This window comes from Protopterus annectens, chromosome 2.part1, assembly GCF_019279795.1.
Source record: "Protopterus annectens isolate FY-2018-M chromosome 2.part1, PAN1.0, whole genome shotgun sequence".
Lineage (NCBI taxonomy): Eukaryota > Metazoa > Chordata > Ceratodontiformes > Protopteridae > Protopterus > Protopterus annectens.
Window position 1 is genome coordinate 1,232,917,036 of NC_056729.1, and position 25,194 is coordinate 1,232,942,229.

Genomic DNA, 25,194 nt, shown 5'->3' on the forward strand with positions numbered 1-25,194 from the left:
GAGGAAAAATTATTTGGAGTCTACTTGGCGTACAAAAATAACTATGTAAACACTTCCAAGCAAAGATACTAAATCTTCTAGACTTTGTTGCATGAATGGGAGACATGCATCTACCCCCCCCATTGTTTCTTTGTGAATTGTTTTATCCTGTCTCTCTTCTCAATCCTTTCTAACCTCCTCTGATTGATTCTTATAGTTATGCAATATTTTGTATGCTCAACTAATCATTCCTTTTTTAACAGCAGCTTTTGTTCTAGATCCTACTAAAAACTCTACCAGTGCTGGTCTTTTGCTTAGGATCCCCCTATTTCTTTCTCTGTGTCTATAATCTGATATCAATCCTTGACAGGGAAGGCAATCTCTATCCTGCAGTCATAGTAAATTCTTGGCCTCTTCCCATGCTATTACCATTCCCTCTCTTAATTATTTGCTCCCAATGCCTTGGTTCTTTGACCAGTTTTCTTGAGTAAATTCCAGCCCTCTCTTGCCTAACTTCTGTAGCCCTAATTGCGGTCATCCCTATCAGCAGAATCTCCTTTCTCCATTCCCATGTTGACTTAGTACTTAGAATACTTTTTGCTACTTTATGAATATAATATTCTACATGGTTATTGTTATTCTCCTTAAGAAACTGCATCCAAAATCTCAGACTACCCTTGTTTCTGGAGCTTCCCCCGTTTCATCACCATTGCTTTCCACTCTGAATTATAGGTTTCTGCTTGTACTATGTATAGAAGCCTTAATTTTGTAGCTCTGAAATGCCCCTTCATATTGTGTAATCCCAATGCCTGATAAGAGTTTTTAGTAGAATCGAGAGGAGAAGCTACTCTTAAAAAAAGAATGATTAGTAGGGCATATAAGAAACTGCAATGATAACTACAGGAGCCAATCAGAGGAGGTTCGAAAGGATTGGGAAGAGAGAAGTGTCTGCATAGTTATTTTTATACCCCATGTAAACTGCAAAGAATGTTTACTCAGGCAGACTGTGATGGTGAGGAAAGAGGTAATTGGGAACATATTTTTTGGGAGTGTAATGAGTTTGCAGACTTTAAAAATTTCCTGCAGACCATTCTGTCAGAAATACTGGGTGAGCGAACTGGTGAAACTAAGGAAATGATTTGAGTTGTAATACAGAATCAGAATTTCCTAGACATAGTAAGGCCTTGTTGAGTTTAATTCTCGTGGCTGCCAAAAAAAGCAATTACTAGAAAATGGAAATCAAAGTCTAAATCAACTGTACTACAAGTAGTGCACATAGTAACAGAGGGGTCTATGCTATAAGTTCGAAGTTTGAAAACTTAGAATCTCATATGATCAACATCATAAGAGTGAAGTTTTCAAACATCGAATGTTACAATGGAGATCGCCATAGGGAATATTTCCCTTCACTTCAATGTAGTGCGATCTCGGAGTTGGTATATTTAGGTAGGGGGGTGTGGGGGGTGCTGGGGGGCCTGCCCCCCTGCACAGAGCATTCAGGTAGGTTTTTTATTTTTAGCTTGTTTATATTTTCTGTTTGAAAACTTTGCTCATATGGAGTCGATCATATGAAATTCTAAGTTTTCAGACTTAGAACATATAATATAGACCCGTAGCAAAGATAAAAGAAATGGAAATGGGATCTCTGGAACAGGGTAGGAAAAAAATGGGAATTGTGGTACATGCAGAATAATGTTTTGGAAGAGGAATGAGGTTTAAGGAAAGGCAGGAAGTTAAGGTGCTATTAAATGTTTGACTGACTGACTGTATAGATTATATGTAATGTATAATATTTGTAACTGAAAATATGTCAATATAGGTTTTCATTTACATAAATATGATTGCCTGTGTCATTACTGATAATTCAATAAATATGTTTCTTGTTTAAAAAATGATATGCCTACCTTCCCTAATTACTCTTGAATAATTTCCCCTACCCATTCTTTAAATTCCACTCTTTTCAACAGGTAGATGGGAAAGCATCAGATTCCCATTTTTACTTCATTACTTTGCATGTTTATCTTGATTTTATCAGTGCATGACCTGAAACAGTTACTGGATGTGTGTCAAAGTTTCAAATATAATTTGTATCTAGTCCAGCCCAATTATTGTACCTTGGGAATATGTAAATTCTGTCCAAGTTAGTAATATTGAATTCATATCTTCCACACCGAATATTTTTATAAATTTCTTCAGAAATCTAGCCCTCTTTTGTTTCATTTTCCCTTCCAAGTCCCCCCTGATACATCCTCACTAATGCAAACCAAGATCCAGTTTCCACCTATAAGCAATATTCCCTGCTGAAAGCTGATTTCTCACAAAATTTTAAAACTCTGTAACAGCAGTTTTTAGTGGAATTTAAATAAATGCCAGCTTAATCCTCCTCCCTTGCCAATAGCCCATTGCTACTACACATCTCCCATCACTGTCTTTTTCCCCCTCTTCTATCACTACTGGAGCCGCTCTAGGAATTATTTATTTATTTTATTTTACATTTGTTAACCGGGGGTGTCTGACTGAGCCGAAAAGGCCCTTTTTCAGCAGAGGCCTGGGGAAAAAAGATCCACAAAGAAAAATTACAGACACAATTAGTTATTTAGACATGATCAGTATACACACAAATTACAAGAGACATGTTTTTACAGTGGTATGCGGCACATAAACAGTTACAGTGGAGAGAACAAACAAAAAAAATATTAATTTTAAAAATAAAGGTAGTTAATAGATTTGTGGTGTACAGCTGAAATTTGGAACATAGGTAGAATAAATACATAGTAAACAGGTACAGTACATACATTGTAGATTAGCCAGTGTTTGTGAGTAAGCTTGAAAACTATTATCAAGTGCTCTACATTTAGTATGTATATGTTACCCACTTTCACTAGCCTGGGGAGCAATCATGGCACTGCCAACTTTGCTTGAGATGTTGCCTGATGAGGTCTTTAAAGGAGGCTTTGGATGATGTGTTTTGAATGCTAGTAGGGACAGAGTTCCATTTTTTAGCCACTGAACTACTATATAGTGCATCTGCAAAGCTATTGTAGCTGTTGGTGACTTCTAGTAATAGTTTGCTTGATGATCTAAGAGGCCTTTTGGCTGAGTGATGATGTACTAGGTTTTTGAGGGCAGGACACTTATTGGGGAGGTAATAGATAGAATAACAGAGGCAGAGCTGATTGCAGGTTAGGCAGTTCAAGCCAGTGGAGCTGTCTCAAAGCAGTACAGTGATGAGTTCTATATGAGCAATTTGCAGCAAAGCGGACAATTCTGTTATAGCAGGCTTCCATTTTGCTTAGTTCAGTTTTGTTGAGATTAGTCAGAATGGGAGATGCATAGAGTAGGGTGGATAGAAGTTGGGAGCGAGCAATGGCTGACCTTGTGTTGTTGGTAAGAAATGGTTTGATACAGTAGAGTGACCCCAGTTTGGCATGTACTTTTTTAATAGTTAAGTTGAGATGACTATCAAATTTTAGGTGGGAGTCTATGGTTATTCCCAATAGCTTAGCCTGTGCCACTGGAGCAATTGCAGTAGCATTTGTGGACTAGATAGTGAATTGACTTAGTGTTTTTGTTAGAACTGGTCATAATCATAAGCTGAGTTTTCTTTGGATTGAGGATAAGTTGGGCTTTGTTAAGGTAGTTTTCAACATCAGAGAATGCTAGTTGAGTTGTTTGCAGGAGGGTGGGAATGTTTTGTGCAGCACAGATTTAAGGTAGTGTCATCTGCATACTGAATTATAGATGCATGCTGTGTGGAGGTATGGAGGTCATTTGTGAAGAATGTGAATAGTAGCGGTCCTAAGATATAACCCTGTGGGACTCCTATAGTTATGGGCAGCTGAGGAGAGAGAGAATTTTCCCATTTCACAGCTTGGTACCTGTCAGTTAAGTAGCTTTGGAACCAGGTAAGAGTGGAATTTGACAGATGATATTGGTTTAGTTTGTTTAGCAGGATTTGGTGTGAGACTGTGTCAAATGCTTTGGTCATGTCCAAAAAAAAGAGTTGACACTTGTAGGCCTTCATTTTTGAGATGGTTTACTGTGTCTGTGAAGCAGAGGAGAGCTGTAGTGGTACTATGGGCAGGTCTGAAACCATGCTGAGTTGGTGACGGGATGTTGCTGTCTAGGAGATAGTTTAGCATCTGGGTATGGATGGATTTTTCTAGGATTTTGGCCAGGGGGGAGATTAAAGCAATGGGTCTGTAGTTATTAAGTTCAGTGGAGGTCCCGCCTTTATGTATGGGTGTAACATAGGATATTTTCCAGAGTTTGGGCACATAGTTTTCAACAATTGATCTGTTTATGAGACTGGAGACTGGGATAGCAATAGCATCTGCTGCGAGTTTCATGAAACAGCTGGGGAGTAGGTTGGCTGCTGTTGATGAGGTTTTTAGTTTGGAGAGCATGCTTTTGATTGAAGTGGTGGAAACTGTTTTGAGGGTAAAGCTTGTATTAGTGTTATTTGTGTTCGGAGGGATAGTGAGGAAGGAACTGTCTTGTGATACTAAGGATAGAATTGAGTTCACAAAGTGGGAGTTGCATTGAGTTTTGATGGGAACTTTAGTGTCAGGGGTGGTTGGTTTGGGGGTAGCCTTTTGGGTGGATTTTAGTAGCTGGTTTACATTTTTCCAAAATTTTTGCGGGTTGTGTTGGTATTTAGTTTGTAATGTTGTGTAGGAGGATTTTTTGTCCAGCCTAATACATTTTTTTGCACAGTTGCGCAGTTCTTGGTACTTAGTTAGGCTTTGTGTTTCTTTGTTTTTTTGATAGTAAAGCCAGGCAGTGTCTCTGGACTTGAGGAGTTATTTGGTTTCTTTACTGAGCCAGGGGTTTGTAGAGTTTCTAACCTTGATTTTGTGCAATGGAGTGACAGTGTCTAGGTGTTGTAGAAATGATTTGTTGAAATATGCTACAGCCTGGTCAAGTGGGAGGGATTTTAGGGGGGGTCCAGTCACAGTTACAGAGTAAAGTGTTGAGGACCTGAGGAGAGAATTTTTGTGCGTTTCTAGTGGATATATAGTTAGTGGTTTTAAATATGCTTGTTCTACTACGTATAAAGTATATTATGTTGTGGTCACTTAAGGTGTCTGGGATACTGCCTGTGTGAGGGTACAACGTGGGGTTGTTAGTTAGGACCCAATCAAAAATGGATTCCCTTTTAGATTTTTTATCACATCTAGTTGGAATCTGGACTAGCTGCTGGTAGCCATGGAGATTTATTAGATTACTTGGTGGTTCTGATATACAGGTGAACCAATCTAGGTTGAAGTCCCCCAGAATGAGGGTTTCTTGTAAGTATGTGGAAATACACCAGGATAAGAAGTCTTCAAGGCTAGCAGGTGTATTACCAGGTGGAATATAGATCACAATTGTGGTGATGACCTTTTTAGGGTGAAGTTGAAGTTGTGAGATAAGTATGTCCCAATTATTGGGGGAGGGGTAGGAGTTTGGTAATTGACGGACAGTTAAGTTGGACTTGTACAGTAAGGCAGTTCCACCCCCTTTATGAAGTGGCCTGTCTTGTCTAATGATATTGTAGCCAGTAGGGAGACCTTCTGAGTTAGCTATGTTTTTATTTAGCTAGGTTTCTGTTAAAGCAACTATGTCTGGGGAGTAGTGTGCTATTGTGGTCTGGAGTTCAGGTATTTTATTTTTGATACTTCTAATATTAATATTTAGCATAATTACTATTAGAATTACTATAATTACTCTCCCTTTTTCTTTGTCACTGATATTCTGCTGAATACCCATCCTGAAATCCTTTCTTTGCCAAACCAACATGCTCATTTCTGTCTTAATGTGTATTCTGCAGCTTTGCTACTTGCACTCTGCATTTCTTAATACATATATATATATATATATATATATATATATATATATACATATATATATACATGTAAGGACATTTACATTCCACAATAATATGGATGGTGTAGCCATTATGATAAAAAGCTGTTATTCCCACCTATTACATGTCAATTTTTGGGATGTCTATTGCCAAATTATGTGTTACACACACACACAGACACACACACCAATGTTCTGCAGGCTGACTTTTTATATAATTGTTTCTTCTCATCTCCATTTGAATCTATTGTCACATTTTTCAAGAGTTTTTGCTTTACTGAAAACCTTCAAATACAAAAAAAATCAAACATTTTCAAAACAGCCCCATTCTATACTAACAGCAGCAGTTGGAGAGACCACAGAGGTACCTGACCACGAATCTCAAAAACCTATCCTATATAGATAGGTTAAAAGCCCTCTCCCTCTACTCAGTCTCGTACAGACTGCTCAGAAGTGACCTGTGTTTGGCATACAAGGCCATCTCAGACTCCGCCTTGATGGAGTTGCTGCATATTTGTAAGTCACACTTCACTTGCACAACCCGCACGCAAGGCCTCAACCTGGCCTGTGACATTAAAAGAACTTGGTGGGATAGATTTGTGTTGAAACAACTTCCCCTGCTGTGGAATACATTCCCTTTCCATGTCAAGCAGAGTACCTCACTAGCCCTCTAAGAATAACCTGGACAACTGGATGGGAAACGGAAAATATACCCACAGGATCTCACCCGTATCCTTCCTGGACAAGGAAAACAGGTGTCGACTGAGGGAACATGGGTGAAATTCTTGGCTAGGAATATAAGGGCCTCTGGGCCAATAGCCTAGTATCATCCTATGAAACTATGAACACACAAAACTACGTACATCTAAAATAAAATGAAGTTTAACCCTACAGATAGGAACTGCTCCAAATCAACAGCTGTACCCTCAGGCATTACCTAATCTAGTACTACCTAACCAAAAATTAGGTTGCCCATGTTAAAGTGCATGCTGTTCCCTGTGTTCCCACTTACATTAATTGTTGGCTATTCTTTTCTAATCTCGATTTGCCTCCAAGATGTGAAAAACAACTTGTATGCTTACAAAACTTTTAGCCCTAAGAAAAAATTCACTGGCTAACTTTAAATAAAACTAAACTGAACACTGCTGTATTAAACATTAAGTATTAAGGCTGCTAGAGAGGATGCTATCTTACTCACTTCCCATAATGTCGTACTTTATTTTTCACTGAACTGCTTGCCATTGTACCTTTAAATTTTGTATTTCACTTGGCAAAGAATGCTCAGAACTCTCAAGAGTTATTGCAACTGCAGACAGCTTTGTCTCCATGTAAAATAAGTCAGCAATGAATCTTTGCAAATTTCACTTAGAACAAAATGTACAGTTGCCTTCAGCTGCAGACTTCTTGACTCCCACTGTGTATTTGCTAAAAAAGACTTATATCTTCACAGGTGTAAGAAACAGCATTTTTTATGGCTTTCATAATCTTGTCTTATTTTTCAAGCATACATGCTTACAAAAAACACTTCTTTATAGCTTAAGCAAGGGGCATTAATCTTGATACTCGCCTGTGTAAAAATAAGAAGAGACATCTTAATTCAAAATATAAAATCATCAGTGCAATTTTACAACCCATGCCATTAACATAAGACTTGCTTTTGTCCAGCCTTTCTTTTTTTGTTACACTGTAAGGCCGATCTTTCTTACAACTGAAAAAAGTACTTGTTTACTTTAATATTTTAACACCTACAGAAATCACTGAAGACTCTCTCCACATTTAACATATCCATGACTACACACTACACAAAACTGCTTTACTATACACAGCAGGCAGTTTATATCATGAAAAGCTTTATACAAATACTAATAGGAACAAAGTGTCCTTCTAAATATTAATGATATAAAGTGAAATACGTGCTTTACAGTTCACCCACAAGTTTAACAATGTCAACAAAAGTCCAACAACGTCAACAAAAGTTCATACTTAGCCCTTGCAATGCCATATTTCAGATTTGTGATTAATGCTTTACAGTCTCACATTTATTTACTAAATTCAATAATTCTGGTCTTATTCCTATTCATCTCCATCTCTAACACTGGACTCTGGTTGAAGTCCATGGTACTCTTGATTCTCATAGTCAACTCTTGTGTTTCTTCTGTCTCTCAATCACTTTCCTTTGGAACATTGGAAAAGGTTTCACTGGCCAAGCTCTCTATAAGCATTACTGTCAGAAGAATGGGAAGTAAGAGTCCCCTTCTGTTTTCTGACTCACTTAAGCTTTTTTATTTCCTCCTAGGCCTGCTCTGCATCAAAAACTGTCTTTGATCTTCCAGGAAAATATAAAGACGACTGCTGCACATAACAGCTTTAATCTCATGCCTGCCTCTCGACACTCCCTGATTGCTGAAATAAATTTGCTTCTTTTTCTGGCTGGTGTACAGTGAATAGTCATTTTCCACCAAACATTCTGCTGTCTCCAATTGTAATACTTTTCCCTTCTACCACACTTTAGTCAGGAGCAACTATTTCTGCTGCTATAAATGCAATCTTTGTTGCTTTCTCAAGGCCAGGTTTGGAGCATATACTCTATATGTCTTTTCAATTAACAAATCCTGCTGTGGAATACAGGTCCAGCTGCTTATTTATGCTTTCATAAAATTAATGGTCTGTTCTCTGCATGCTCGGTCTTCTAACTCTATCATTTTCTGAAACAGCTCCACTCTCATACTCATCATTTTTACATATCAGCCTCTGATATTTGCAGTTTTATCAGTTCATCTAAATAGCTAGTTAAAGCTTCTATTTTTTTTCCAGCCTTTTACTATTTCAGTTGATACATTTGCTCAATGTTTCATTTATTTTACTCACTTATGAGTACATTTATTTTCTCTGCACAATAACTTTTCTAAATTACTGGAAACAATATCTTGTACCAAAGGAGAAGCTTGGACTGCTTTTGCTGAACAGCTGCAGGGATTCTTCCTAGCCAGTGTTTTCTCTTCATCGTTTCTAGATGACTTTCTTTCAGGTTCTCTAAATTTCTTATTTGATGGTATCCAGTCAGTGTACTTACCACCCAATAACTGAATTTTACACAAGCTGAGAGTATCACTGGCCTTATTTCCATTTCTTTTTCTCACACTGGGAGAGATGAAAATAAGGTATTGATCAGTCTGTGGTTATCTTGGAATCCCAACTTGTGTGCTCTTCTTCACTCATTACATCAGACTGACACCTCCAGGTGCATCTGTAGTTAACTCCTACGGACACCTCTAGGTGTCAAATATGGCTTGTTCATATTTGCATCAATAATTCCAAAACCATGCTACGTACAAGGTTTTAAAATATTTCATCTTAAAGCTTACACAACAGCAAACAAATGCATTAATATTTGGCCTCTGACTAGTGCAGGTAAACATATTAGCTGTTGTTTTTATGATATTAATTTATATAGATATAATTGGCACATTTTTCTAACTCAACAACCAAATAACACAGACAGAACTTCTTAGCCTCATATGAAAGCTCTTATCTACATTAACAAAATGTTGCTGACAGTATGTGTGTAACTTGAGTGGTTGCTGAGATACTGTAAGTTTCTTACAACACATTACAAATGTAATAGCTTACTGTGACTTACAAAATTCAGTTTAAGACCTAGAACCTAAAGAATACTACCACTATAAAAATAGTTTGTGCTGAAATGCTTACTATTTATACTACTTTCATAATCCTTATGGTTCCAGAGATGAAAATTTGCTTGAAATGTGAGGACATAATTTGATTATGTGAAAAGGCTTGGGTTCCGCCCACCGGAAGCTACAGTGCAAATTTCCTGAACTTCATTGGAGTGAATGAGTTAACTTATGAAATACATACTAAACCAGTACATTACTTAGACCTATTATATACAATCTATATAAGCTAAACTGCTTCTATTTAATATTGTTTGTCTGAGACAGTCTTCTCATGTGGAATAAATTTTCACTGGATTTTGGCCAGGTTAAATGTGCTTTATATATTACAAATATTCCGAGTCTTGTGGCAATACGTGCTGAAAGACTAACATGGAATGTTTTACGTGCTTGTTTACTCTTTCAAAGGACGAAGTGCATTAAACTGTTTTAAAAAAAAAAAAGCTTTAAATGGTGAGCTGTTTTTAAATCTCAAGTTACACCACCAAATGGTCACTAGAAACCGGCACTGATAAGACTGAGGGCCAGATTCAATAAAGCCTACACTAACTGTACACTGTTCTGAGTGAACAGACCATACAGACATAACACACACCCTCTTCCTTCTAATTTTAGTTTTCCTACTGATATTCTTGCAGCTTTAAATATTGACAGAGATTCATAAAGGTTACCACAAAATGTAGACTATATGTACACTTAGTGCAATCTTTCTGAGTGACAAGAAAGCACAAAAAAGTGATAAGAATTTTACTGAATACATACTGTGTACACTTAGTGTAGGCTTTACTGAATCCGGCTCTAAATGTTTAAGTCTTTACACTCTAAATATATTCAAACCAGCAAGGCTCTGTGGAGTACATGCAAAAAAGGTGGAGTGTGGGGCAAAGACAGGTGGTTTATCCTTCTACCAGCATATGGGTCTGATGACACTGTACTGCAGGGTGTATAGATGTGTGGATGCCCTAATGCACCACAGTCCAGGCAACAATGTCATCACAGTCACTGCTATTGAGAAGTGTTAGTCTGGTACAGGGACCATCTGATGTGAATGTTTCAGAGTTTTACAAACAAAACTTACCAAGATTTGGATTAGCACAAGAAATCAAAATTCACTGCAAGTCAATCATAGGTTACTAGGCTAGTGGGCCTAGAGCCCTTACAAGCCTAGCCATGTTAATCCCGAGCTGCCTCAATTGTTTTCTATTAGACGGACGTAACTTGCAGAGCAAGTCTATGATAAACACAGACTACCCCCTGTCCATGACAGACATGGGTGCCGCCTCTGGGGTGAACTTATGGTCTCCAACCATTTGTCCAGGTTGTGCTTGAATAGAGTCAGTAAGGAGCTCTGTTCTACGTGAAATGGAAGTTTATTCCACAGTAGCAGCAATCTCCGAGAGATATCTCTCTCTCCATTATGTCCTGTTAATGTCACAGGCTGGGGTTAAGATCCCTACAGCGAGTGATGCTTGTGCCATTTGACTTGCGGATGTGCAGCATAGCCATCATCGCAGGATCAAAGACTGCCCTGTAGGCCAGGCACAAATAACCTCTCAGCTGCCTAGGTGGTACAGTGACAGGGCTTTCAGTCTATCCACAGAAGTCATGGTTTGGAGGTCCTGTATTTTCTTGATGAGAAACTTCTGTGGTCTCTCCAGCTGCTGCAGGTGTCTGGTGAGGTGCATGCAGAAAGGCGCAATGTACTCTAATAATGGTCTGATGAGGGGGGAGTAAAGTGGATTTATTATAACATTCTTAGACCTGGATGCAATGTCCTTACTTATGAGATGTGCAACATAGAAGGCTTTCCTTACCACTGTGGAAACTTGGTGGAAGAAGTTCACATTGCTATCTACCTGTGTTCCCAGACCTCGCACCACTGGCTTTGAACTCGGGGGGGGGGGGGGGGGTGCTGTCAATATTGTAATTATCAGGGAATTCTGCTTTGCCAAAGGGGGATAAAACACTTATTTTGCGTTTAGTTTTAGCTTGTGACTTTGACAGCAGTCATTTGTCTGTGTTAGCCCCTCCTGTAATATGTTAACATCATTGGGGGACTCAATGACTGTCCCCAATTTGTAAGAGAAAGAGAATCCATACAGTAAATGGCCCAGCATAGATCCTTGTGGTACGCCACTGATGATGGGTCTACTGGCAGAGGTGGAGTTACAAACTCGAACAGCATGTGTTCTGTCGGTGAGCCAACTGACTACCTATCTAGGGACTTAAGGGTCAACCCCCAGGTGGGAGAGCTTCTCAATGATACTTCAGTGGGGGATTGTGTCAAAACCCTTGGCTAGGTCAAGATAAGCAGTATGCACAGTCTTACCTTCATCCAGGCTTTGATGACTTTTTCGAAGGCTACTAGGTTTAACAAGCATGACCTGCTCGTAACAAAACCAAACTGGGTTGGGTCTAGAGTTTGAAGGTTGCCTATGCCCTTTGGACTTGCAGATGAGACTGGTTAGACTTATGGGTCTATAGCTCCCAGGGTTGGTTGATGACCTGCTCCCCTTTGTGCAAGGGGGTTACTGTTTCTGTTCTCCACTCTGCTGGAACAAAGCCAGGTCTCAGGCAATGGTTAAAGAGAATGCCAAGTGAGTCCACTAGGTCCTACTTAGACTGCTTAATAAGTAATCTGGGATGTTTTTTGGTCCCACTGAGTCCAAGTTTTTGGCCTAGATGAGCGGAGATATGACCTGATCTCTAGAGATACTAGGCAGAGGACTGGTGTCGGGTATGCTTTGAGGTATGGCTGGTGGGGACAGGGGGGTGAAGTTTGCCCCAAATCTGTCAGCTAGCAGGTTGGCAATTTCTTCTGGTATAGTATGCGAAGTACCATCTACTACCAGATTCAGCACATATTACTGGGCATTCCTGTTTAGATTTTGGATGTAGTTAAAGAATGCCTTATGATTATCCTTAGCTAAGGATGCTATTTTTACCTTCATAATTAGAGGACTTTAAAACATTTCTGATTTGCTTGTTCAAGCTGTGGAGGGAATTCTAACTCTGCTGAGTCAGTTCCCTCATGCTCTTAGACATCAATTTCTTCCTTTTGTTATATACAATCTGTCTATACTTGAGGTCCACCAAGGTGGCTTGTTTTTTTCGGGAGGATCTAGTTTTAATCCTGTCAGGCACAACACAGTCTATACACTTGCTTTAGTTTTTATACAGGGCATTTGTATATACCTCTGTAAAGGAGTCATTGTGGTCTATGATTGCAGGGGGTATAAAATTTTTAATACCATAGCTTAGTAGGCTGTAATTTGCTTTGGAAAAGTTTTTTTTTATTTTTTTTTGCTCCTGTGGTGGTAACAGGTTCAACAGTTACTGATTTATGGTTCGACCTTACCAGGGAGGGCATCACGTAGGGGGGAGTGAAGTACTACGTCTAGGACATTTGAGCCCCTCCTTGTGGAGGTCCAGACTACCTCTTCCACAGCATTTGCATTGACAAAGTCCAGGAAACTCTGAGGGAGCATGTTTGTACTCATGTATGTCATCCAGTGGATGGAAGGATAGTTGAAATCGCCCATGACTAAGGTGTTGGGCTGTATGGAGAGTGACTCCAGTAGGTCCAGGTGGGCAGTGTGTTTTTCTTGAGTCATGGTGGGTGACCTATAACTAGCAATGATGTGGTAGGGTATTTTGCCTATAGTTAATTGGACATGAAGTAGTTAGAGAGAATCATACTGTCTGACCAGTCTCAAGGTATAATTGGCTTTAATGAAGACGGATACACCTCCAACTTTGGTTCTTTCACGTTCACTTTGAGGTCTGAATGTTTGGAAAGCATTGTAGCCTTGCATGGCTGGGGTGCTCTCGGTGGCCTTGAACCATATCTCAGTGACTGCACAGACGTCATCATCTTCTAAGGTGAGTAGTGCTTCCAGGGATTGCAGTTTCATGTTAGACTCCTAGCATTAAGTAGCAGAACCTTGAGTTTGTCTTGAGTGGATTTTGTTATGTCGGAAATTTTGTTTTGACATTGCCTAAAAAAAGGCACTATGAGGGAGGCAAGCATCTTTGCCAGTATCTGAAAGCCTAGAGGAGACAGTTGCAGACCATCTATGGGAAAGCAACGTCACCTGTCAACCATGTTTTCCAATGCTGACAGATACTGAATCCCCATACACTGACGCCACAAGCTAAGCTACTTGCTGAAGACAATCATTTTTTTGTTTATAATGTGGCATCATCCTGGGTGAAGGTGGAATGCTGCTTAGGTCTAGGGTCATACCTGCCTGGGGCACAATCCAAGAGTTCAGTCCTGTCTTTCTTCATATAGTCCACAGAAGTACGTCTGAAGTCATTCTCCTCAGCATAGAGTATGGAAGAGTCATAACGGTACTTGCTGAGTGACTTGAGTGCATATGTGATTTGATGGATCCTGGCACCTGACCATGACCTTCTCCTTATCCAGCCTGGTGAGGGGACATCGGTGTGTCTCACAATGGAGTTGTCTATGACCAAGACATAAGGTTTGGTGGCATTCTACCTTAGGGGTTTATTTGCCGAGACATTGGTGTATGTGTTATGTGTGGTGGTTTCTATATGCATAACAGTGTGTGCAAATGGTTTTTGATTGGGAGGTCTCTCACATTTTGGTAGGCTTCTAGTGAGTACCTCCTCGTATCTAGGTTTATGTGCCGTGACCTCATTTTGCGTGAGAGGTAAAGTGTGTGTGCTGACAACCTGTTTGACGTCCGATTTTTTGTTACATGAGAGAACTGACTCTAATTTCATAGTGTAATTACATCTCTCACATAGGGTATTTGTTTTAGGAACAAGTGATTGTCAGTATACATGAGACAATTACTACATTGCCTCAGGATGTCCATGTCAATCAGGCTGGCTGGTGAAATGATGGGAAACTGCCCGTCCATTATAGCAGGTAAGAATTGCGCTAGTTTGACCATTGTTTGTGCTAGGACTAACAAAAGTGCTTGTACTATTCAAGGCTATGGAAGATAAGTATGGCAATGCTGCTCAGTGCACCCATAGTGCAGGGAAGCTTGGGAAGGTTCCACTGAAAGAAGTCTAAGGAAAAATTGAGTTTCAAAGTATTTGCAACTATACAGGACACCCCCTAACCCCTGTTGTATGGTGCACCACAACACGCAAACATGAGGCTTACGTATAGGTGAAATTACGACACTTTTAAGCTATTCTACCAACAGAAAAACACACAACAGACCTTCCTCTAGCAATCCCCAGCTTAGACAGGGCAGGATCCACACTCTTCTGCTACAAGGGTGCAAGGGAGCCCTTAAAGGAAGACGGTTGGTTTAGTGATCAAGTGTATCAGTAACAGGCTAGATTCAGCAGGTCTGAAAATAGACTATGTTATCTAGGTATCAGAACAGTGCAAATCAAGTGCAGAGAAGTGTTAAAAAAAAAAAAAAAAAAAAGAGCCCTTTTATGTGTTTCCCAGCTCAGATATACCAGGTAAACACCTACTGCCACCAGATGAACAGTCCTAGGCATCTCACTGCAAAAGCACAGTAAAGGAGTATCCGGAGTAAAACACCACAAATTTAAATGGTATGAAATGTTACCACAAATAAACATAAAAGATATAGATACAGCAATGTACTTTAAACAGTTTATAGAAGTGTGATTATTCAATAAAATTACTTTCCTTTGAATAAATGAGCCAAGAGCCACTCAACTGCACAGAATTTATAAAGGCACTAAAAAAAAACAAGATAAACTAATTAATAAGCCCTGCAGCCACTAAAACTACATTCAGGAATCTCAAGTGTTTCCGCAGCTTCAACAGACGAGGCTACCACTAAATGCACTAAATGGAAAATCCACTGACCTCTTTTGTGTATAAAAAAAGAAGTTACTCCTTATCATAACATTCCATCTGTGTAGTCGATCTTCACTAATCCTTGACTGTGGGCTCAGTTCCAAGCTTTGGAAGTGACTTGACCATTTACTTCAGCTCGCGCCTTACAAACTCTCAAGTTAGGCTGTATCTAAATTACCTCAGATTGAGTTTGGCTAAATTAGTGCCAGACAGATAGTGAAAAACAAAGAAGAGAGACCAGATCTGTGTCCCTATTTTGAAGCTAGTCTCGGATAAAAATTTGATCCACTAAGAATCTCAGGTCAGGGAAAGGAGTGGGGGATGTCAAGGATTAGTGAAAATAGACAACACAGATGGAACGTTATGGTAACACATAAATCTTTATCTGATGTTGTCAATCTTCACATAATCCTTGACTGTGGGACAGAGTCCCTACCTACCTGAATCTTGGGAGGTCTCATGGAAGAATATTCCTCAGCACCATCGAGCCAAATGATGCACATCCCCTACAGAGCTGGTCCAGTTTGTAATGAGTGATAAAAGTATGAGGAGATGACCATGTGGCTGCTGAACAAATGTCATCCAAATAAGCTCTGGCATGAAAAAAACACAGAAGCTGCTATAGCTCTAGTTGAATGGGCTTTCACAGGACGTGGTGGTCGAAGCTCCTTTGAATTATAGATACAGGTGATAAAATCTCTGAGCCATTTAGCCAAGGTAACCTTGGAAAAAGGATTACCTAAGGGAAGTGAAGAAAGGGCAACAAACAGTTGGTCAGATTTTCTGATACCTTTTGTTCTGTACAGGTAAAAATGTAATTGTCTGTGAACAACTAATAAGTGTAGACAGTACTCTCCCTTATTGGTGAAATTAGGGAAAAAGACTGGTAGGTGCAAGGTTTGGTTGATACTAGATTCTGAAACTACCTTTAGCAAGAAGGAAGGATTAGTCCTGAGGGAAACCCTGTCCTTGTGAAATATTATATAGGGGACTTGCAGGGCAAGGCTAGAATTTCTGATACTCTTCTTGTGGAAATAATAGCTAATAAAAGCAAAGTTTTCTATGTCAGAAACTTTAAGTCACAAGTAGCTGAAGGTTCAAAAGGGGATAGAGTAAGACAATGTAGGACTGAGAGCAAATCCCATGGAGCAGTGGGCCTTTAAAAGGAGGCCTTAACGTTAGGGTTCCCTTCAAAAAAGCTTTACAAAGTTTGTGTGACAAAAGTGAAGAATCATCAAAACCAACATGGAAATTAGATATTGCAGCTAGATGGACCTGAATGGTAGAAGTTGAAGAGCCAGACTGACAAAGAACAGCCAGAAAATCCAATACTTTATCCATGGAAGCCATATAAGGGTCAAGGTCATTTTTAACAGCCCATCTAGCAAATTATTCCCACTTACTCTGGTACAGTTTCCTAGTAGAAGGTTTATGATGAGCCAAAATGGCTTGTCGAACTGGTGAGGTAAGGGAAGAATGCCTGGCAATCATGGGAATTGGAGAATCCACACAGTCAGCTTGAGATGTTAGAGATTCGCATGAACCACACCTTCTGGATGAGATAATAGATCCAGAGCTGGGTCCAGAATCCAAGGTTTCCAAAGCAGATGAGGCCATATGAAGGGAAACCAAACCTATTGAGGTCAGAATGGCGCAATGAGGATTACTGTATTCTCTGATCTCTTGGCTTTCTTTAGAAACTGGGATATCAGAGGAGATGGGGGGAAAAGCATACAGACCCGGGATCCAACAGTGGAGAACAGCATCTCTGGGTGACTCCCCACCCCCATGGGGGGGATCAGGGCAAAGTAAATGCTGCACTTGTTCAGAGGGGAGGCAAACAGATTGCAGCCAAATTCAACCCCAGTGGAGGAATAGGTTCTCTGTCACCATAGAATTGAGAGACCACTCATGAGGCTTTAGAATAGTTCTGCTCAGTTTGTCTATCACACTGGAACACCACGGAATGTGCATTGCCTTGAGAAAGCGGTTGGATGAAATTGCCCATTGCCAGACTATGAGGGCTTCTTGACAAAGTGGGTAAGATTTGGTTCCCCCTTGTTTTTGATGTACCAGACCACTGACATGTTGTCTGTCTGAATTGCCACTGCTCCCAAGGGAAGGACATCTTGAAATGCTTGCAATGCCAAGAGTACTGTCCTCATCTCTAGAACACTGATGTGCAAATTGGCCTCCTGATGGGAACAAGTGCCTTGAACAGTCTTTCCCAGATAATGCCCCTCCCACCCTATCCGGGAAGCATCTGTGGTCACTATGGCTTGGGGCTGTAGAAGCATGAAAGGACGGCTCGAAAGAATTTCGTTGGAGTGGAGCCACCAAGATAGGTCTTATTTGCAGCGATTGGTGATCTGGAACTGAGACAGTCGGAGCCAGGTAGATCGGTGCCAGGGCTCCTACAACTCAGCTGGAGTTGGAGGAGGAAGATGAGACGGTGCCAAGGAAGGACAGGTCCCGGGTTGGTTGGCAGCCAGAGAAAGAGATAATCCCCTTGCTGTCAAGAGCTGGTCCACCAGCCGCATGATGTCTGATTCCGAGAGGCTCTTAGTGGACAGAACGGATGATGCGAGAAGCCAAAGGAGACTTAGGTGGTCCTGGTTCCACAAAAGGTGATCGGGTCCACAAACTGAAGGAGAATACCCTGTCCTTGGTATTGATGTCAAAGAAGTTTGCTTCGGTACCAGCAAAACTTCTGGTACCGAGCCTGTAGTTCTTACCTGGAACAGTGGTAGGTGTCGGGTCAGTCTTGCCTATTGGTGCCGAAGAAACTGTCAACACCACAGGCTGTTTCATTAATTTTTCAGGCGGTTCTGAGGAACTGTTCAGTACCGAATGGGAGCATTTCTTCGGTTTAGAGAAAGAGGAAGCCGACAAGCTGGCTTCGGTCTTTGGACCAGATATGGCCTCTTCAATGTCACCTTTCAACAAACCTTTCAAGATCAGCTTGTTTCTCCACTCAGTTAAAGTCCTGGAGGAGAAACCATAACAGATGGTGCAATCCTCCTGCCAGACATGCTCATCTGAATTGGGCGTCTTCCTATCGCACTTCTGGCACCTCTTAAAGCCAGAGGTGCCCTTAGAAGATTTCTCAGTCACACCAGGTTGATCAGCCATACCAGAAAAAGAAGGTTTAGCGCTGATAAGGATGGACACACACACACACACACACACACACACACACTCGCAAGAGGGGAACAGGAAATTTTTTTTTTTTTTTTGAAAGAAAAGAGACAGGGTACCAACTATGGTAGCCAGAAAATACCTAGATAGGTAAAGATAGTACCAGCGAAGGCACAGAAGAGAGGTCTACCCAAAGGTAGAGGAAAAGGAGAAAAAGATCACTCGTGCACAGAAAAAAATGAGAGGAGCAGGTAAGAAAGATTAAAAGTACTAAGAAAGAGAAGTATAACTAAACAACAGGAGAAATTAGAGAATTTAAGGAAAAGAAGTACTGTAAATAACTGTCAAAGCTCGAGAGAGGTTGGGCACATCTGACAAAGTGGCAAACAAGATCTGAGGTAATTTAGAGAGGAGCATTATGGGTAGAAGCTAGCTCGAGAGTTTGGAAGGCGAGAGCTGAAGTAAATGGCCGACTCTGTTCCCAGGTTTGAACCGAGTCCACAGTCATGGATTACATGAAGAATGACAACAACAGATCAAATGTTTGCTAGAGTGTAAAAATACATACTTTATTCAACAGCTTGCTAGACAATGAAGTCAGATGAAGTACAACAGACAATGGGAGACCGAACACTTTTTCAAGAAAAACACAAGGAAAGGCAAATAAATAATTCAGATCAACAACAGCAGTGTAGAAAGGACAAACATAAATAATTCAGGAAATCAACAGCAGAATAGAAAGGGAGGAGTTTATTAAGCTTAATTTACAGTAGGGGTGAGCAGCTTAAAATCACCAGGTTTAAAAAGCAGGATCAACAAAGAGAAGGGAGAGGGTGGGAAACACAGTAGGGAATCAACAGCAGTGCTTTAGTTTATGCATTCTTCAAATCTTTTCAAAGACACAGGTCCAGAATTTAAATGCCTATTTAAGTATCACGCGAGTCAATTTAAACAATGAAAAAATGTAAAATAAGCAGCCTAGATAATGTGTCCATCTCTCATGTAGAACAAAAAAAAAAGAGCAGGTCAAGCAGATTTTTTAAAACAGAAAACAAAATGGACTAGGCATAAAAGCAGCTCTAAAAAGACTCAAGACAAAAAATACAGGTTGTTCTCACCCAGCAGAGAATGACCAGCAGTGCTTTAAGTTTGTGCAGGCTTCAAATCTTTTCACAGACAGACTCCCAGAATTTCACTAAATATATAATATTAATAAACTACTCATTCTATATTTAAAAATATACGTTAGAGACAATAAGTTTTACTAAATAAGAAAGCAGCTTCATCATTACACATTTTATTTCTAGACAGGATTTCAACATTTGCTCAAGTAGGGCAAGTTTGGGCAAAGAAATAAAAATACTAACTGTGAATGTGGTCAGTAAGCTTATCTCAAGAACAGATTTATAAAATCACAGTAAGGCTAGACACGTTTCATACATCACTACACGCAGTACATTTGCAAACCTTCAAATACCTACCTAGAAGTGTGAGAGGTAGCTTGTGGGGAAAATGTAGGGGGAAGCAAGGCCTTTTTAGGTGACAGTGTTTCATTTTCAGGCACTTTTTCAACATAGTTTGTGGGAAACCAGCCAGTCTTTCCTTGGAAACTACCATACAACCACCCGGGCTCACCTACTGATCCTTCATCAACCTGAAAAAGTAAAGGTATGGAAAAAAAACATATGAAGATAGAATCAGCATTGCTGCAATGTTAGTGACATCTATTTTTAAAGTAAACATAATTTAAATTTGTGACATGCATCACATCTGTACAGTGATATTTATTTGCTTAACACTTGTTTACAAGTGCAGAACACTGATTCAAGAGGACTCTTTCCAGGCTCAGCACAAGATATGAAAAGAACATACTCTGTCAAGGTAGCTAAACTGAGAAACACACTAAGTTGCTTGCATTCAAGGCTTTATTGAAAATTGACATCACACCCTTGGCCAAAGGACTCACTCTCCTTTTAAGTAAATCTTCTTAAAAGGCATATTATGATAATTACATATACCTGTATGGGACAACCCACCTTTTACTGCAGATGCTTTGCATATCCAATATGAAATTTATTATTTACAGTTAATTACATAGCTTGATACACCTATGTGAGTCAAACAAAAATTTATAATAAATGCCCCAGATGTCAATGCTTACTATGGTCCTCGAATAGTTTCTTGATTAAACAGCCATACCTAAAATATTTACAGTCACTAATGGTTTTAGCAAAGCCACTTGGCTTGATAACTTCCACTCAACTCAGCATTTTGAAATTAAGCTCGAGGGACCTCATGCTGAGAGCTTAAAGAATCAAGTGTTTAACATTCAGGACTGGACATTTACAATCAAGTATCCACAGAAGACTTTATGGGATTATTTTCAAGTCCTGATTTGGCAATGGCACGTTTCCACACTGGGTTTAACTGTACATGTCTGCTAATCCTAAAATCAATTTGCATATTTCTTTCTTTTAAACACCTTTATTGAATTATCACTTATGACACAGGCGATTTCACATTTATATACAAGTAATCAGACTGTGTTAAGTTCACGTTTGCAAACATAATACTTCACATATATTGCATAAGCAACATTACATAAATTATTCAAATTCCTGCCTTTAACAAGAAATGTTTTTATTAAACCATCACTTACGACACAGGCAATCGTACATTTATATAAATGCAAACTGACACAATCCTAGTTGTAAGCATTTTACATCACAAACCATACTGACACACTCCCACTTGTAAACATTATACATCACTTACAATCTACCCAATCATTTTCAGTCAAACATTACATGGCTCATTTAAGTCCTGCATTCTTTTAAACCTCATTCTTACCCTGTATGTCTTGTTCCCACAATTCCCATTTTTCCTAAGTAGCTTGCTCCTACCCTTTTCTAAAGATCTCAATTCAAGTTGTTTTACTTCTGTTACTTTATTCACTACTAATAGTGCAGTTAGTTGATTTTGAATTCCATTTTCTAGTAACTGCTTTTTTTGGCAGCCACCATAATTAGACACAGCAAGCCCTTACTATGTCTAGGCAATTCCGATTCTGTACCATAGCTCAGAAAAATCATCTCCCTTGTTGCATCAATCTACCCACCCAACATCTCCGACAGTGTGTTCCGCAAAGAATCCTTAAAGTCCACCAACTCACCACACTCCCAGAAAATATGTTCCCAATTACCTCTTTTGTCCCTGTCGCACCTCGGATATTTGCTGTATACCGGAGGAAAAATTCTCTGGAGTCTGCTTGGGGTATAAAAATATCTATGTACACATTTCCAACAAAAATCCTAAATCCACTAGATTTTGTTACATACTTGGGAGATATACATATATCCTCCCATTGTTTCTTTGTGAATTGCTTAACTAATCTCTCTCTCTTCCCAATCCTTTCTAACCTCCTTTGACTGACTTTTTTTTTCAAAAATGTTTATTTCTTTTTCATGGTAAAGCAACATGATGATTAATAAATAACAGATATAAAGCACTTTAAGGTAATAACAAAAAAAAAAAAAACAAACAAACTACATAATAGATCAGAATTAAGAAAAAAAAACTTTTACAAAATAATATACACTGTTTACAAAAAGTGCTACACAAAAAATTCAACTGCAAAAAGTAAAATGATAATAGTAAATCATACTTAAAACTGTTAAATTTTAGTAAAAGGGATGTCACAAATTTGACATGTACATCTGAACAAAAACACCTTTCAAGTTTGAGCATTGAATATTTCAGTTATTTACAGAGACCAAAATAAAAAATTATCCTGTTGTTCATAGGTTGGTACTAGGCTATCGGACCTAGGGCCTATACAAGCCTAGCCTTAACAATTCCCTGGATATTTCTTCCCACAATATTTACTTCCCTGGACCCCTGACATGATTCCCCAGAGTGAATTTTCTATCTCCCACCCAATCGTCAAGGTTCCTTTTGAGAGGGCCAATGAGGCGCTCTGCTCGACATGTATGGGCAGTCTATTCCAGAGTATGGGGAGGCTCTGAGTCAGGAACCTATCCCTCCAGCATGTTTTGTTTATTGTGATGACAAGGTGTAGATCCCTGGAGCGTGTGGCTCTGAGGGATTGGGATTTCTTTAAGTGGAGCATGTCCAACAGTTCTGTGTTTGACATGACCTGGTATGTTAAGCAGAGATCGCCTCTGAGTTGACGGTATGCCACAGAGTATAGCTGGAGTTTTTTTAGACTTTAATCTTTTAAAATATGCTCCAGGTGAAGGTTCCAATATTGTTCATAATAAAAAGAAGTTCTGTTCTTACCATAACGTTCCATCTGTGCTGTTGATCTTCATTCATTCATTACTGATGGGATGTCGGTTCCGTCCTCGGAAAGTACACTTGTGTACACTTGCCATAAATGTAGATGTTCGCGTGTATTCACTGTTGCAGTCATTACATTTGGGTAATCCGCTGGCAGATTGCCCTCAGTCGGCCTGATTAACAAAGTCTTGGGTCCTGCGTCAGTTGCTGTCCTTTCTTCAATGACGTCAGGTGATCAGGGGTATAAAACACGCAGCCAATGCCATTACATCAGTTTTTCTTGCCCCAGATGTCAGGTGTCCCCCAAATGGAGAACCAAATATATAAGTAATTAAAAACACAAAAATATACCTCCAGACAAAAGCAAATACACCAAAAAGGCTTTCAAGCATAGTAAAGGAAAGTAGAGGTATAGTAAGAGAAAAACAGGGGGCTGGAGGGACGGTAACCAGGACTGCAACAATGAATACATTTGAACATCTACATTTAAGGTAAGTGTACACAACTGTACTATGTCCGTGTTTCACTGTTGCAGTCATTACATTTGTGTAGATTCCCAAAGCTAAGGTTGGGAGGAAGGATTTATACAGCATTAGGACCAGCTAAAAGGCCCTGCAAAACAGTAGTGGGACAGCCAGCTCTGGATTTAGAGAAAATTGGTAAGTGATAATACTTGGTGAACGTATGAACTGAACTCCAGGTAGCAGCTTCGAGAATATCCCTGGTAGGAACACCTCTGTGAAAGGCTGTAGAAGTAGATGCAGCCCTGGTGGAATGAGATCTGATCCCCTGGGGGATAGGTTTTCCATGGTGCTTATAGCAGAAATGAATGCAATGGCTTATCCATTTAGAAATGGTTTGTTTTGAAATAGCCTTCCCCTCTGCCCCTGCAGCAAATGCTACCAGCAGTTATTCAGATTTTCTTTGAGATTTAGTTCTGTCCAAGTAGAATCTAAGTTGTCTGTCTACATCCATTGAATGCAGAATCCGCTCCCCCTTGTTCTGTGGATTGGGAAAGAAAGTTGGCAAATGAATGAACTGATTAAGAGCCACACTGGAACCACTTGGGTGTGAAGGATGGATTTGTCCTGAGTGACACCCTGTCCGCATGAAAGATGATGAAAGGCTCCACTGCCATAAGGGCCTGTAATTCAGATATCCTTCTAGCTAAGTGATTGCTAAAAGGAAAGCTGTTTTCCAGGAAAGAAATTTTAAGTCTGCAGTAGCAGCTGGCTCGAAAGGAGGTAGAGTGAGTTTCTCTAATACAAAGTTAAGGTCCCAGGTAGGGGTTGGAGCTCTCCTGTGTGGTCTCAATTTTTTGGCCCCTCTGAGATACTGCTTTAGCAGAGGATGAGAGAAGAGTGGGGGTTCTGTGTTTTGAGTTAAAATGGCTAAGGCATGGATTTTTATGGAAGAAAAAGACAGGCCCTTGTGAAGCATCTCAGTTAAGAATTGCAAAATCTGAGGTAAATTGGGCGCTGCTGTGCTCATCCCTTGAGATTGATTCCAGGTACAGAATCTTTTCCATTTGTCAGTGTAAGATTTTCTAGTATTAGGTCTTCTTGTCTCCAAAATGACATCCTTCACAGGTTCACTGAGAGGTGCTAAGGGGGAATTTAAGTGATAAGCCAAGCTGCAAGATTCAATGTTTGGAGCTGAGGGTGCACGCCGGACCTAGACTTTGGAATTCTGGCCGACTGAGGGTAGCCTGCCAGCAGGATAACCCAAGAGTAATGACTGCAACAGTGAAACACGATGAACATCTTGGTTCTCCTGCTGAGACAATAAGGAAGGTGTCTGAGGCAGGTGCCATGGAGAAATTTGTGACACACTGCGCAGCACTGAGTACCAGTGCTGGCGAAGCCAGTCTGGAGCAATCAAAATCATGTTTGGTTTGTCCTGTTTGACTTTTAGTAGAACTTTGGAGAGCAGAGGCAGAGGGGGAAAGGCATAGACTGATAGGTTTTTCCAGCTGAAGGACAGAGCATCCACTTTCCAGGCTTTTTTGAGAGGTGTTCTTGTACAAAATTTGTCTAACTGGTAGTTCTGGGGTGAGGTAAAAAGATCTATGTCTGGGCTCCCCCAGTTGCGTGTCAACATGTTGAAAATCCATGGTTCCAGTTTCCATTCATGTGGGTCCATGAGATTTCTGCTTAGTTCGTCTGCCAGACTATTCAGCTTTCTTGGCAGGAATTGAGCTTGTAGTTGTACTTGGTAGCTCAAGGCAGTGTTCCACAATGCCATGGCTAGTCTGCAGAGGGGGTAGGAATGTGTACCCCCCCCTGCTTGTTTATGTACCACATAACCGTGGTGTTGTCCATCTTTACCATTAGTTGTCCTGGTTGAAGGTAGTCCTTGAAGGCTGTCAGTGCATTCTGTACAGCTAGCATTTCTTTTTGATTGATATGAAGGTGC

General features: G+C 40.0%; 1 protein-coding gene across 1 annotated transcript in view; it reads right to left on the reverse strand.

Annotated features, from left to right (window-relative positions):
• The window catches only part of ITSN2 (intersectin 2), a 3,295,579-nt gene that overhangs the window by 1,655,385 nt on the left and 1,615,000 nt on the right, over positions 1-25,194 (reverse strand). The window contains exon 18 of the mRNA XM_044063555.1: positions 19,962-20,134. Coding sequence (XP_043919490.1) covers positions 19,962-20,134 — 173 coding nt within the window. The remainder of the gene's footprint in view (positions 1-19,961; positions 20,135-25,194) is intronic.